This window comes from Peromyscus californicus, unplaced genomic scaffold (assembly GCF_007827085.1).
Source record: "Peromyscus californicus insignis strain IS unplaced genomic scaffold, ASM782708v3 Scaffold_6__1_contigs__length_162567912, whole genome shotgun sequence".
In the NCBI taxonomy this organism is placed as follows: Eukaryota; Metazoa; Chordata; class Mammalia; order Rodentia; family Cricetidae; genus Peromyscus; species Peromyscus californicus.
In genome coordinates this window covers 149,655,144-149,669,784 of record NW_026294584.1, presented here as the reverse complement: position 1 = coordinate 149,669,784, position 14,641 = coordinate 149,655,144, and the positions used below count along the sequence as shown (strand labels likewise).

Here is a 14,641-nt window from a genome sequence, read left to right as displayed (position 1 = left end):
TGAAATTCCAGACGCAGTTCTGAAGGGCAACCACATTTATCAACATACCAAATACTTTCATGTTTTCTTTCCTTCTGCTTTCTCTTAAGTTTATTTAGACTGTTTTGAGCCATGAGAAGCTTTGTAGAATTTGACCGAATATTTATTTATTGGCTATCCACTCTGGATCTCCATGACGATGTCACATGGTATTTAGTCTTTGGAGACCCGTATATCTAGATTTGAATCTTAACTTCTTTGTTCTAGTTGAATGGACTTTTGTACGTCCTTGCATTTCTATGTTCTCATGTTCTTTTGCTTTTAAAATTGGGATAATAACATCTATTTTAAGCTGAGCATAGCAGCACATGCCTGCAATCCCAGTGCTCAGGAAGCTGAGGCAGGAGAATGACTGCAAGTTTAAGGCTAAAGAGTGAGTTCAAGGCCATACTGGGCTACAAAGTAAGACTCTATCTCATAAAAGAGCAAATTAAAAAATACATCCCACAGACTATATTTATAAACTCACTATATGATAAGGAAACAGTATAAACAGTAGTACAACTAAGTACAGATTTAAAAATCATAATTTTATGATTAAATTTGATCAAGTTTTTATAGAAAGAAAAACATGGTGTGTGTGATGGTTAATATTGTCAACTTAACAGGATCCAGATTCACCTAGGACAGTGGTTCTCAACCTTCCTAATGCTGTGACCCTTTAATACAATTTGCTCATGTTGTGGTGACCCCTAACCCTAAGATTATTTTTGTTGTTACTTCATTTTGCTACTGTTATGAATCTTAATGTAAATATCTGATATGCAGGATATCTGATATGCAACCCCTGTGAAAGGGTTGTTCAATCCCCAAAGGGGTTGTGACCCACAGGTTGAGAACCTCTGGCCTAGAGACAAGCTCCAGGCATGCCTGTGAGGGAGTTTTTAGACCGGTTGACTTGGTGGAACGACCCGACCTGAAGGCAGGCAGCACCACTGCATGGGCTGCGGCCCCTGCTTGAATAAAAAGGAGAATGCTGGCCACCACCACTGTTCATCTCTCTCTGCTTTATGGCTGTGGCTGCCTTAAGCCCTTACCACCATGATGTCCTGGTCTTGGTAAGACAAACTAAACCCTTGAACTAAGTCAATTTTCTTAAGCAGCTGCTGTCAGGCGTTTTTGACACAACAGCGAGACAGGTAACCAACAGAAAATGCCAGAGGAGGGTTACCTGCAGTGGATGATCATGGGCCCTTTGCTCTTGGTAGCTTGCTGGCGAACCATGTACACAAACTGCAGGATGCTTTCGGCAGCATTTGCTGGAGGCACACCATGATCGGGCCAGGCCGTGTAGTTAAAATGTATCACATCCTGTGCCTCGTCAGCCTATGGGGGACACATGCCAAAGACCACGGATTAGACACTTCACCTACACTCAGCATGGCCCGAGCCACCGTTGAAGACTGGGGTGGTGCTACATCCTACTACTTTTCATCACCCGTCCCTTTCCAGCTTTGAGCACCTGCATAGCACTAATCAGGTCCTGAAGGGAAAGATTAGTTGTAATTGTATAAATCCTCAAAAGATGGAGACATAGGTTAACCCATATCTATTAGCTAGTAGCTAAGAACAAGAGCTTATGTAGACTGAGGTTGACATCCTGCCTCTTCCACGTAGAAGCTGCCTCAGGCCTGGCGGGTGAAGTTTTGGAAGCTATTGTTTGTGTCCTACTTGGAGCTCTCCTCCAGCCCAGTGTATCACATTCCCTGATAGTGGAGCCACTGTTCCCTCATCCAGAGACATCCTCTAGCCAATGAGATTTCCTGGAAAATTCCCAAGAGATCACATTCATTCGCTAAAGCATACTGCAGATAATGACTATTACCAGCGTGCAAAACTCCATCTCTACACTGGAATGGGCCAGCACTACAGTGCCATTCATGTCCCAGAATTCTCAGAGGATCTGACTGAAGTTCGACTCTAGCTGGTTCCACAGTTGTATATGGCACCTTACTTTGCTTTAAACTAGATACACAGACATCAATGGGGATCCTTCAAGATCAACTCTATTTAGTCTCCAATAAGATATATGAATGATTTGCTCCCTTGTTAACTGTGAGACTGGTTCCCAAATCAGGCTGTCTCAAGTATCTGGTTCATTCCTCAAACTTGCAAAGACCCTATAATCCTCCGTGGCTAGAATATTCTAGAAAAACTTTAGAAGGTTTGGGGCTCAAGTTTACATTCAAGTAGCAAAGAGAAATAAATTGCAAAGAGCAAAACCAACAGTCTTAAGGAGAATTTGCCTCTATATAAGTAAAATTTATATAAATAATAGGTGCAAATACATAGTAAGATTTATGCAGATAACAATGCCATCACTTCAACTATATCCACCATCTCTTTGACACCTGAGATCGTAGGCTATTCATAGGCAGCATGAAGTGCTCAGAGATTCTTGTTCTGGGCACAAGGTGTAAGGCTGTGAAGATGTGTGCTGGCCTCCCTATGGTTGTCTTCAAGGAATGTGTCAACAAAGTAGCCCCTCCACAACAGACTGTGCATAACAGCAAGTATGCAACACTGTGGGTGTTTCAAGTTAGTCACCAGAGAGCCTGGCTTCTCTAGAAAGGTTCACAAAACGTGCCAGCTCTGCTCACATGCTGATCATCATATTGTCTTTCCACATCCATATTCCAATACAGATAATCTGAAAGTGCCATCTGCTGAAAAGTCCAAGCTGATGGAAAACAGGGAAAGCCGCTAGACTGCCATTAGTCTCCTCACAGCTCCACAGCAGGCCCATGGAACCGGCAGCAGGCTCTTCACTTGACAGCAAGGCTCAGAGTCCATCGGAATAGATAGCTTGTTGATATTTACTCAATTCATACCAATCTCTGAGTGCTGGGAAGCAGCAAGCCGCCATTACAGTCATTCTCCTTGTTTAAACGAGAAAACCCTTCTGTTTGGTCTGACTCGGCTATCCTCCATTCTCTTCCTCTGATGCTCTCATCTATATCTTTGTATCTTTTTCAGAAGGTACTGGGGAACTTTACACATCTCAATATGGACCAAGAAAGAAGGGCAGGTGTAAAAACTGAAGGGAAAAGTTGCTTGGTTAGTACAGATCAATGCCGTCTGACCGATTTAGGTTTTGCAGGCTTACTGTCCAAAGAGGGCACTCTGCCACCAGACGCTGGGATCCTCTGAACCGCCTTACAGGCAAATGCTGTTGTTTCCTGCTTTATTTCTGGTATTGAAATTCTTCACGTGCTTGTCATTGAAGGATGGGCCCATCATTTAAAACCAAGGACAAGAAGCATATTATTGATCACCCTATGATCTACGTAAGTCTTCCCTGTAAAGGGAACAGGCAAGAGAACAGACCTTATATTGTGCTCTGTGTTTCCCCGCCTGCTCCCAGATGCAAATGTGGGGAAAGATTTGTTCTCTATTCTTTAGCAATTTAAGCTGGCTTTCTTGCTGAACAGCGCAGAAAGCAAGCTCAGTTTAAATGGCATTAAGGTTATGAAAGATCACCACCAGCAGGAGGGCGATTGTCTTGGATAGTGCTTTATTAGTTTTGCAATAGTTCATTCTCAGATTTGTTCATTCCAGAGAGAAAGAGCACTTGCTGGTGAAACTGACAGTATTCGGGGAGGGAGGGGGTGGGGGGAGGCAGAGGCCAAGAAAGAACACTGTAGTGGCAGTGTGCTTCATTGGAGCAGCATGCAGGGGACTCTGACGCAGGCAGGAAGGAGCCCAAAGTGTCAGAGCCCGGGGAGGCTTCATAGGGAGTGACAGTAGTTGAGTGGTCTGCTTGGGGAACAAGAAAGAGCTGGATAATTCAAAAGAAGGGAAGGGTTGAACCATCCTGTTACACACACATTGGGGGTGTGCCTGGATTTTTTTTGTTTTACACATCCCAGAGAAAGCTACTGTTTACAGCTAATAGATAAGAACTGATTTATTACTTATAGACACCATAAGTGGGTGGTTAACTGAGTGCTTCTGTTGTTATTGTGATGGGTAACCTTTGTTTACATGAAGAATTAACACACATTTTCCGTAAAGGGCCAGGTACATAGTTTAGTGTTTTTTAGATATCGCAGCCATGTAGTTTCCATGACAGTCATAGACAATACATCATAAATAAATGTGGACTGTGATCCACCAGAACACCATGAGAGCTGAAGTTTGAATTTCACGTAATTGAAATATAATATTTCATGTGAAATAATCTCTACATTTTTTTCTTGGAGGTCTGGGTCTTATTGTGTCATCAGAGCCAGCTTCATACTCCTAGTCCTCCTGCCTCAGCCTCCTAAGTGGTGGGTGATTGGTACATTCACCATGCCTATGAATGGCCAATGCCATATGAAATGTAACCCAACTTCCCCCAGTCCTTTCAAGTCATTTCTGTGAAGGAGGAACTCAGGGATTTGCATGTGCCATACAAGTGTTTAGATTGCTTGGCTGTATCTCTGTCCTTCCAACATTTGAAAGCAGAGAAGCTGCTCTTAGGTGTTGTGGGATATTTGATCACACTGTGTGAAGATGTGCTGCTGTTTCACCTCATCTGCCTAAGGCACCTTCTGATTGGCTTAATAAAGAGGTGAATGGTCCATAGCTAGGCAGGAAAGGATGGCTGGGACTTCTGGGCAAGGATTGGAGCTCTGGGAAGAATCTGAGAGGCAGGGGATTTGCTAGTGAGGAAGTCAGACATATGGTATTGAGGAGAGGTAATGAGCCCCATGGCAGAACACAGATTAATATAAATGGGTTAAGCTTTAAGATCCAGTTGGGAACAAGCCTAAGCTAGGGTTAAGCTTTCATAATTAAAAAGTAGTCTCTGTGTCATTATTTGGGAGCTGGCAGTCCAAAGAAAGACTTGTTACACTTAGCTCAGGGGGCTTTACAAAACAAGCAGTGGGTGAATTTGGCTGGTCCACAGAAGTCAGTACACCCTCTCCTGCTCAATGTCATTAGGAAGGGCTGTTTCTAAGCAGGAAAGAACAAGGCAAGAGGACTTTCCAGTTAAGTTTTGTTCTCAACACACAGCTCATTCCAGGGGGACTTTCCTAGTGGAAATGCTTTTCTATCGACAGCAAATGGGATAACGCTGCCTGATGTGAGCGCTGGAACCCAGCACAGATACCACCAGCCCTCAAAGACTTGTCAGCAGAGATGGGAACAAGGTGAGGAAACAGATCTTTCTAGAACTCTACCTAACTTTAAGAGAGACATGGAACCATGAATAAGAGGGTCTCGACATTGAAACTCAGAACAAAAATCCTAACTAGTTAGTGTCAGGTCTGATGTTTAAATTGAAATGTCCCCATGCCTCATATATCTTGCTGTCACTCTTATCTGATTAAGGCAAGTAATGAGAACACCCTCCTCTCACTTGGGGTTGACAGTCCTGCACAAGTTAGAGATGGACCAGTGCAGACTTCTCTATAATCTCCTCTGGCCTTCAAAGACAACGTTTCATCCATATCACACTTGATAAAAATAGGAACTGTACTGAGTCAGATCTTTTGTCTCTTGCAGGTAGCAGCAGGGCAGAGCCTCAAGTGCTCACGATCTTACATAGTGATGGTTTGATCTCCAGGTCTTTGTGTGACGGCATCGGTGGGAGTGGAGGGCTCGAGACCACCCTCCCTGAATCTGTTGAAAACTCACGTAATTGATCCGGAAGTGTCTGCTGGCCCAGTCCTCCTGCTCTTCCTCAGAGATCATCTCCACGGTGATGTCTCCATAGGCGATGGGTTCCTCTGTGAATGGCCAGTAATGGTCACATTTTACCTGAGGCAAAAATAAATGCTTTTAAAAAACAAGCAAATAAACAAACAAACAAAAACAAACAAAGAAGCCGGGGAAGAAATAGAGTCTGTGGTCATTGAGAGGCAGTGATGACCCTCATTTCAGAAGAAACATACAGCCCCAAGGTGAGGGTGAAAACTAAGCAAGTCCATTTGCTTCTCTGACAGTGGACACAGCATCCAGGGCGTGAGTGGGCTGTGAATGGGGCAGGCGTGGCCAACAGGCACACGGCACAGAGGTACACACCCTCCTTTTCTCGTTGCACTGAGTGAGCATGACGATGATATGAGACTTCTGCTGTAGGACCATCTTCCAGAAATCGTTTCTGGTTTCCGGCAGTGGCCCCTGGGTGGCGATGTACTCCTGCGGTGAGTTGTATCCCTGAAAGATGAGTGACAGTGTTAACACCTCACCAGCCACTGTCACTAGCAAATGCTGGTGGTCGTTCAGCGCTTGTGAGGACAGCTGACCTTTTGCTGATGACAAGGCTGGCAAAGGACCACACACCTACATAGCATTTCCTATCACGAAAGAGGTAATCAGAGGAACTGTACGGGTCGGTGTGATTTTAAGTTCTGTGTGATTTAAAGCGCTGTGTTGTAGGAACCTATCAAACTGTGCCCACGCCTTTTTATGTCAACCGCGATCTTTACTGCTGCTTTAAATGCACAGGTAGGTGCACAGGTATAACCCTTTGAATCTGGGCTCTGAAGTCTAAACACAGGGAGAGGCTCTTCAGCGCCCCCACCTTCCTTTCCCCCTGATGGTCTCTTCTCTCACAAGGGTCTGTGAGCCCTTCTCTCTATCAGATAGTGGTTCTCAACCTGTGGGTCCCTTGGGGGTCGAAAGACCCTTTCACAGGGGTCACATATCAGCTATCCTGCATATCAGATGTTTACATTATGATTCACCACAGTGGCAAAATACAGCTAGGAAGGAGCAATAAAACAATTTCGTGGTTGGGGATCGCTGCAGCATGAGGCGCTGTATAAACGGTTGTGGGGTCAGGAAGGCTGAGAACCACTGCACCCTGCATTCTGAACAGGAACAACAGAAACTGCTCACTGCTCCCTGGGCTCAGTTGTTAGAAAGGGACAGCTGCCTCTTCTTCACCTCACACACATGCACAGTGCCTGTGGTCTCCCACTGCCTGGACTGTGCAGTTTTGAGCATTTGGATGCCTGATTTTCTTTTTCTACTTACAGGAATATAGTTGGCATTAATGTAGTCTGCTCCTTCCTCTTCATTCATGGAGACTAGTCTCACTCGGCTAAAGTCATCTATGAAGAACAAGGAGAAAAGATACATTAAAATATCAGAATGGAAGGAAAAATTATCCCGGGAGTCTCTATCACATATCAAGTTAAATTAAACCTTGAGGGAGGAGAAAATCTACTGTACTCCCATACTAGAGACATTCCGTAGCCTTAGTTTCTCCTTTAGATAACACATGACTAGATTCCAGCCACTCGGCTCCTCCATCTCTGCAAGAAGCATCTGCAGACGCTTCAGGCAGGAACTAAAATATCTTTGTGACCATATGGAAAGCTATACTATGTAGCTTAAATATATGATTCCCATTTCATGAGGGAATTCAAAGAGCCCATTACCTTACCCAGAGAACAGAAGACCTAGGAGCCTTTTGAAATGGTTATTAATCTACTATTAGTTTAACTTTTTTGTTTCTGGGCATAGAATTTAATCTTGTGTGTGTGTGTGTGTGTGTGTGTGTGTGTGTGTGTGTGTGTGTGTTCACCCGTGTGTGTATTAAGAAATGACTACTATAATTAAGAAAACAAGCATATCTACCATCTCACATTGTTATTCTTTTGTGGGAAAAGTATGTAAAGCCCACTCTATTATAAGTCCTTCAATGTACCACACATGTTAGTAACTACAGTCCTAACAGTGTGTTTAGACCCCTAGACTTGTTCATGTCTATGAAACTAAAGTGTTGCCCTCTCAACCTATACCTCCCACCCCAATTCCTGCTGGCTCTCTTCTGTGTTGTCATAGTACTGTTGAAGACCGTTTTGATTTCAGCTTTTCATCTTGGTTATTTTCCCTATTCTTTTCCTTTAGTTTATTCTGAATTATATTGTTAACTTCTTTTCAAAACTTTTCTTTATTGAAATTATATATATATATGTATGTATATATATATATATATATATATATACATATATATATTCACCCTATGTGGTGCTGAGCTTCATAAAGAAAAATCTCTTCTTGATAGTAGCCAACTGTTCGTTGGACTTAGGTCCACTCCATACGACCTGGTACTGGAAACTAAGGAGACTACCCAGTGCTGGTGAGGCCATAATCTTAGAAGAACCTCTGATCACCACTTTACTAGAGCCGAATAATTCCCAGCTGCATTCTAAATACCTACACTTACATCCACAGGTGAGTGTACCTCTTCCTCTTCGTTGAAGAAGCTTCCCTTAGCAGCAGACAGAGACCATTACAGAAATCCACAACTGGTCAAAATACAGCGACCAACTGGCCATGAGTCCCCAGCCCCAGTGGGTACATCTACAATACAACTCCTGCACCTAACCTCAGGGAACATTGTGAAAGAGGGGACAAAGTTTGTAAGAGTCAGAGGAACAGGAAGTCTGCTTGTGTCTCCTAGAAATGATAGGGACGCTATACTCGTGAGATCCTAAGAATGTGAATGCCTAAATAAGACACGAAACAGGGCAACACAAACATACATGCTATCACTGAAGGGAGACTCTCATAGACCACACCACCAGACTAAGAGCCACAGGCAGCTAATGACTGCCAAAAAGGGAGAATTTGTCTTTCCTAGGGATGAGCTCCCTAACTGTTTGTTCAATTCCAAGTGTCAGCCCTGAAGTCATATATATGAGCAACACTAAGTAACCTGAGCAGGCTGTATTCATATTTGTAACAATACTAATCAAAGGAAAAGAGGCCATCAACTGAGAGGGAGTAAGGGGGGATGGGAGAAGTTGGAAGGAGGAAAGGAAAAGAGAGAAATGGCGTAGTTATATTTTAATTAAAAAAGTTTAAAGAAAATTGCGTTTAACTGTCATATATTGTGACCATATTTTCCATTACTCTCCAATTTCCCTCTCTGCATCCTTTCTTTGCTGATTTTTGTTTGTTTTGATTTTTATTTCTTGCTTTTTAGGGTGTGAGTGTGTGTGTGTGTGTGTGTGTGTGTGTGAGAGAGAGAGAGAGAGAGAGAGAGAGAGAGAGAGAGAGAGAGAGAGAGAGGGAGGGAGGGAGAGAGTGGACATATGAAGTTGGGTGGGTAGGGAATCGAGGAGGACACAGGAGGAGTTGGGGGAGGACAAAGAATATGATCAAAATAAATTGTAAGGAAAAAACTTTTTAAATAAAAATGTTTCTAAATTACTGAAATGTATTGGCTTTAAAGTAGCCATATTTTGTTGACTCCTAACTTAACTGAATTTTACTGAATGTGTCAATTAGAAAAAAGGCTGTTGGGGGACTCTTTAACCAGAAAAGCAGATGTGAAATGTTATTATTATAATTCTACTTGCTTTTATCAAGAAACTACATGAAGAATAGTGATGTCTTCCTGGACTTTTAGTTTTCCTCTTTCCCTGTCTGCCTGCTTCCCTAGGCAGCCCCGAGGGTAGCAGAGATGGGAAGTCAGTCTGTCTTTCAGACTTTATAACTGCCCCATGCATACTTTCCAGTACCCCTCTCTTGAATGCTGTTTTTTTTTTTTTTATTACAGAATGCTAAACTCCCACTTAACTCAGCAGGCATGAGAGGAAGGCTACGTTCATACACTGCACTCTGCCTTAACCCCTTTCACTGTAAGTGAATTCACAGAGACTGTTTCACAAGAGCACAGATTATCTGATCCCAATTCAGCTAAGCTCCTTGGTCCCCAAAGGGCCAGATGCTTAGTCCCTTCTGCTCAGATGCAATTTATGTGAAAGCAGTATAATGAAATCTCCCTCCACCCTGTAAGATCAATGCACCAGTTAGGCCCAGGAAACCGCAGTGATAGAGCCCTGCAATTCAGACTGCACCTGAGTCTGGCTGGGAACTAGTGAAACCGATTAAACTGCAGTAGCAATGCTTTGACCTTTGAAAGACAAAGCTGGTATCAGGACTATTGCAGGCTTACATGGCAGGATGTTTGTGTAGCGGTTTTTACATCGGTTCAGTGGAAGATCTGCAGCGAAGTGTGGGATATCCAGTCCAATCAGTTTCAACTCCTGCAAATAAGAGAGAATGGGTTTGAGTTTCTGTACACAGTGTGGATTGGATGGCTCATTCTTCACCTTGGACTCTGTGCATGTCTAAAATGACAGCATGCACTTGGCTAGATGATAATGCAGCAGCTCATTTTAAGGGCAGAATGTACTTATCCACTCTGTCCTTGTCAGCTGGCTTTGGTCAATAAATCTGGGTGGAACTTAGGTGAAATGGAAGCTCACTACATGCTCGCTTAGTTTGGTTTCATCTCCTGTCCTTCTAGCACCAGCCAGAAAGAGCTCATGGCCAGGAAAGCTGCTACTCTCAGGACGAGGAGACAACCTGAATGGGGCCCACAGCCTGAAGTAGAAGCACCCCCATGGACGTATGCACCTGTAGTGTGAAAACTAAGCATTGCAGGCCCCGGGATTTTAAGGTTGCTGGTTAGCATGGTAGCAGTAAAGTGCTGTCCAATATGACACAGAAACAGCTTGAGTTTCTCACAGATCATTCTGAGAAGCAAGGTCTTTGTGGCAGATGGAGTGTGAGAGGCTTGGGAAAGGAAACACTTCCCAGGTTTATGATGAAGAGGGAAGCTCACATGTAAGTTGCTCACGTAAACCTTTCTTATTCTAGGAGGAGATGCAGGTATCCTTTTCCTCACAGGCAATAAGCCTCGAAGAACTAATGAAAGGGGAGAAAGGGGAGAAAGGAGCACGAAGCCATCTCCATGTTTTAAAATAGGGATTAACAGTCTTGAAATGTCTGAAAAATGGAGCTGAGCTGGTCGTGTTGAGCAAGCCCTAGACTGGAAGAAGACCCTCTTGACATCAGCTGACCTGTAACTTGTCCTGTGACTCCCTTTCCACAAGACGCGTTGGTATTTTCAGAGAAGCAGGTAACTAGTGCACCTCTAAAGGTTAAGTGGCTGGAAGAGGGGTGCCAGCTGCCCCTCCCTGTGTCTTACAGAAAATAAGGAGTTTGCATTGTCCTAGGTCACCTAGCTGTCCACATTACGGTCTCCTGGAATGGCAGTTTCGGGGACTCCAGTATAGAACTGAAGCAGCACATCCAGCAATATCCTGAAACATTTTTCAAGATGCATTTTTGTTTTTATTTTGTAGGTGTGTGTCTGTCTGCGCGCCCCGTGATTGTGTGCGATGGAGACCCTCTGCATCTGAGGTTCCTTACACAGTATGCTTCAATCTGTAAGCTGACCAGTCACCATATGTTTTGCTTACGTTAAAGAGTTCAGCATTTTTTGTATGTGTTTGTGTAAGGTGTGTGTGTGTGTATTTGTGTGTTGGCATGTATGTGGGTGTGCCTGTGTGAAGAGGCCCGAGGTTGACATTGGTATTTTCTTCAGTTGTTCTCTATTTACCGAGACAGGCTCTCTTACTGAGTCAATCAGCTAGGCTGATCTCTTACTGAGTCAATCAGCTAGCCAGCTTGCCCTGAAGATCCCTCGTCTCTGAGGGCTGAGATTACAGGTGGGGCACCACTCTTGCAAGCCCTTTATACTGGTGTTGCTGATCTGAATTCCGGAGTATTCACACTTTACCCGAGGAAATTGTTCCTAGGGTGCAGTGAGGCACACAAGCTTTACACTTCAAGTCGCTTCTCAGTTGTTACTGAGAAGGAATGAAAATGAATCAAAAGCTAGAGGCTTACTATGGAGGAAGACTTTTGGAATCTCTGAAAGATTTTTTTTAAGGGAGAAGACATTTGATGATATTCCAGGTGATTGCACAGAGAGATCTTCACATCCTTTGCAACCTGATTCAAGTGTTCTTCCAAAGCACGTGCTTCAGGAATCAACTTTTGGTCTCAGGCCTCTTTCCAGTTGGACGTCCTTGCTATCGACTTTATCCACCAACACCGGTGTGCACGATTGTCATCACCATGGAAGAAATCACCTCAATGGCCCAGATTTCTCGTTCTCGCTGATGCTTCATCATGTTTTGGCTTCTCAAGATGACAAAAGCTTTTTGGAGTAACTGGTAGCCGTTCTTAAAGATAAACCGGCAAGTTGGTGCCTCAGCACAAATGTAAAGTTCTTCCCCCATTTCGGACAAAACCCTTTTTACCAGTATCTTAAAGCAGAAAATTGCCCTTGCAATCGGCTTCCCATTTAAAGAGTTTCCAGTGGCTTGCTATATTACTCTTGTGGGACACCAAAAAGTCTCTAGCTTTGGAAAACTAAATCCAAATCAGTGTTAATTTTTTTCAGGTTAATTAGAGTAACTATTTAAATGATGCTTTTTCCTCCATTGATTAAAATATTTACAAGTGGACTTTTTTTTTTTAGAAAAAAACCCATAAAGAATAATCTGTCAAAAAGAGATAATTTGTCAATATAGCCCCCTTCGTTCTATGTACCACTTATAAATTGCAGGTTTTTTTCACTCAAATCTTCTCAACATTAGTGTAATTATCTCCAAATAAATCCTTTAATTTCTCCATTCTTTGCTGGCTTATAGTACTATCAAATGGAATAATCAAACCCAGCAAATGCAAATGTTGCCCTAAACACTCTGTGATGGTGTGGTTGTGTCTGTTTTTGCTTTGCTTGCCTTGGGTCTCTCATGAGTCCTTTCTTGGCCATTGTGTGGAGGGGACCACAACTCTCCTTAGCTCCCCTTTCACACCCCAATTTGGACATAGACTAAAAAGCCACTGGAAAAGATACAAAAGAAATCTTAGAAACGGGCTGGGGCTGAGAGCTGGCAGCGTGTGCGGAAGCTGACTCACAGAGAGACCTGTAATGGAGTGTTACCTTCCCAGCTCTAGACGCCCCAAGTCGGTAAGAGCTGCTTAATTGGCTGAACAGCATAAGTGTACGTTAGTCAAGGCGCACTGCAGCAGAGTGGGGGCTGTGCGGACACTCAAGCTGCTCTGCAGGCTTTGTAATTTAGCTTGTCACAGCGTGGAAAAGCAAACAAGTTTCCAGTTCAGTAACTCTGCAGTTATTTTCTCTCCAACCATATGGAAACGCCAGAGGCTTAAGTCTTCATTAAGATAAAGTATAGGGGCAATGCACTGAAGCCACATGAATCATTTTTGGATTTCTGTTTGCCTGTTTTGCTTCTAATACAGTCAATCCTAGATTTTATTTATTGCAGACATCTCTAGAGTGTTGAATGGTGTTCGCCAAGAGGCAGTGTCCATATTAGAACCTGTGAATGTGACCCTTTGTAAAAGCTTACAGAGATAAATCACTATGGATTATGAGATGAGAAGCCATGTAAAGATGGGGTCAGAGTCTGGCTTGGTGTAGCTGCCAGTCAAGGAACACTGGGGACCACCGGAGCCTGAGCAAGGTAAAGAGGTGCTGTCCCCGGAGCCTCCAGAGGGAGAATGGCTCCGATGATCCCTCATGGCAGCTCCTGAGTCTGACAACGGGAGAGTAGAATTCTGTTGTTTTAAGCTGAGGACACTGTGACGACTTGCTAGGGCCCTAATGTAGTCACCCAGGCCAGGGGTGTCTGTACTGGGCTAGAGACTGTTGATGCATCCAACTCCAGAGAAAGCACAAGCATATGTACTGAGTTTGTGCATGTGTGTGTGCGTGTGTGTGTGCGTGTGTGCGTGTGTGTGTGTGTGTGTGTGTGTGTGTGTGTTGTGTGTATGTATGTATGTACGTGTGTGTGTGTATGTGTGTTGTGTTGAGTATGTGTATATATGTGTGTGAGTATGTGTATGTATGTGTGTATATATGTGTGTGACTATGTGTGTGTGTGTGTGTGTGTGTGTGTGTGAGAGAGAGAGAGAGAGAGAGAGAGAGAGAGAGAGAGAGAGAGAGAGAGAGAGAATGTGTCTGTTGCCATAAATGAACACCTCAGAGTTGTGGTTTTAACGAAAGGATGTTATTATTTTCCTGGGGGCTGAAAAACCCCAAACCAAGATGCCACCAGTGTAGATCTCATTGTTAATCTCTGACTTGCAAGCAGCTGTCGGTTCCTGTGTACTCCCATGTCTTAGCAATGTGAAGCTTGTGGGAAGAGAGAGGGCAAACTCACCAATTTCTCTTATAAGGGAATCTTTAGATTTAGACTCCCAACTCCGTGACTTTCTATCCTAATTCTCTCCAAAGGGCCTCGCCTTCAAGCACGGATAATGAGGCTAGGCCTTTGACAAGGACTGGCGGAACTTATCAGCCTGTGGTCATCTAGAACAAGCACCTACTGTGTTCTGCTCTCAGAACCAGCAACACTGTTGCCAGAGGACAATTCCGTGTGTTTACTTTGGAACGGACTGGGCCTTAGAGGCACGTGATCAGGGCCCATAGACCACAGATCCAAGGAGAAGGAGCAAGGGAGGGGGAAGGAGCGGAGGTCCCATCTGCAGCAAGTTGATGGTACCATAGAATCGCAGTGCTTATCTCCAGGCGACCATCAAGGGGGATGTCTAGTGTGGCACTGTGTGAGTCTCCTGGGGCTGCCAGGACAAGGTGCCATAAGTATGTTGACTTAACACCAAATAAATATATTGTTTCATAGCTCTGGAGTCCACAAATATGAAACCAGGGTATCAGCAAGTCCACATCCCCACTGTGATGGCTATGGTGCGGATTTTTCATTGCCTTCTCTTGACTTCTAATGGGGCATTCATCTACAGCTGCATATGG

At 43.9% G+C, this 14,641-nt stretch overlaps 1 protein-coding gene across 1 annotated transcript in view; it reads right to left on the bottom strand.

Annotated features, from left to right (window-relative positions):
• Ptpro (protein tyrosine phosphatase receptor type O) overlaps positions 1–14,641 on the bottom strand; it is a 213,685-nt gene that overhangs the window by 9,713 nt on the left and 189,331 nt on the right. Inside the window, exons 20-24 of the mRNA XM_052719820.1 lie at positions 9,944–10,034; positions 7,009–7,085; positions 6,052–6,186; positions 5,665–5,787; positions 1,211–1,365 (exon numbers count right to left, since the gene is read on the bottom strand). Of these exons, the coding sequence (XP_052575780.1) occupies positions 1,211–1,365; positions 5,665–5,787; positions 6,052–6,186; positions 7,009–7,085; positions 9,944–10,034 (581 nt within the window). The remainder of the gene's footprint in view (positions 1–1,210; positions 1,366–5,664; positions 5,788–6,051; positions 6,187–7,008; positions 7,086–9,943; positions 10,035–14,641) is intronic.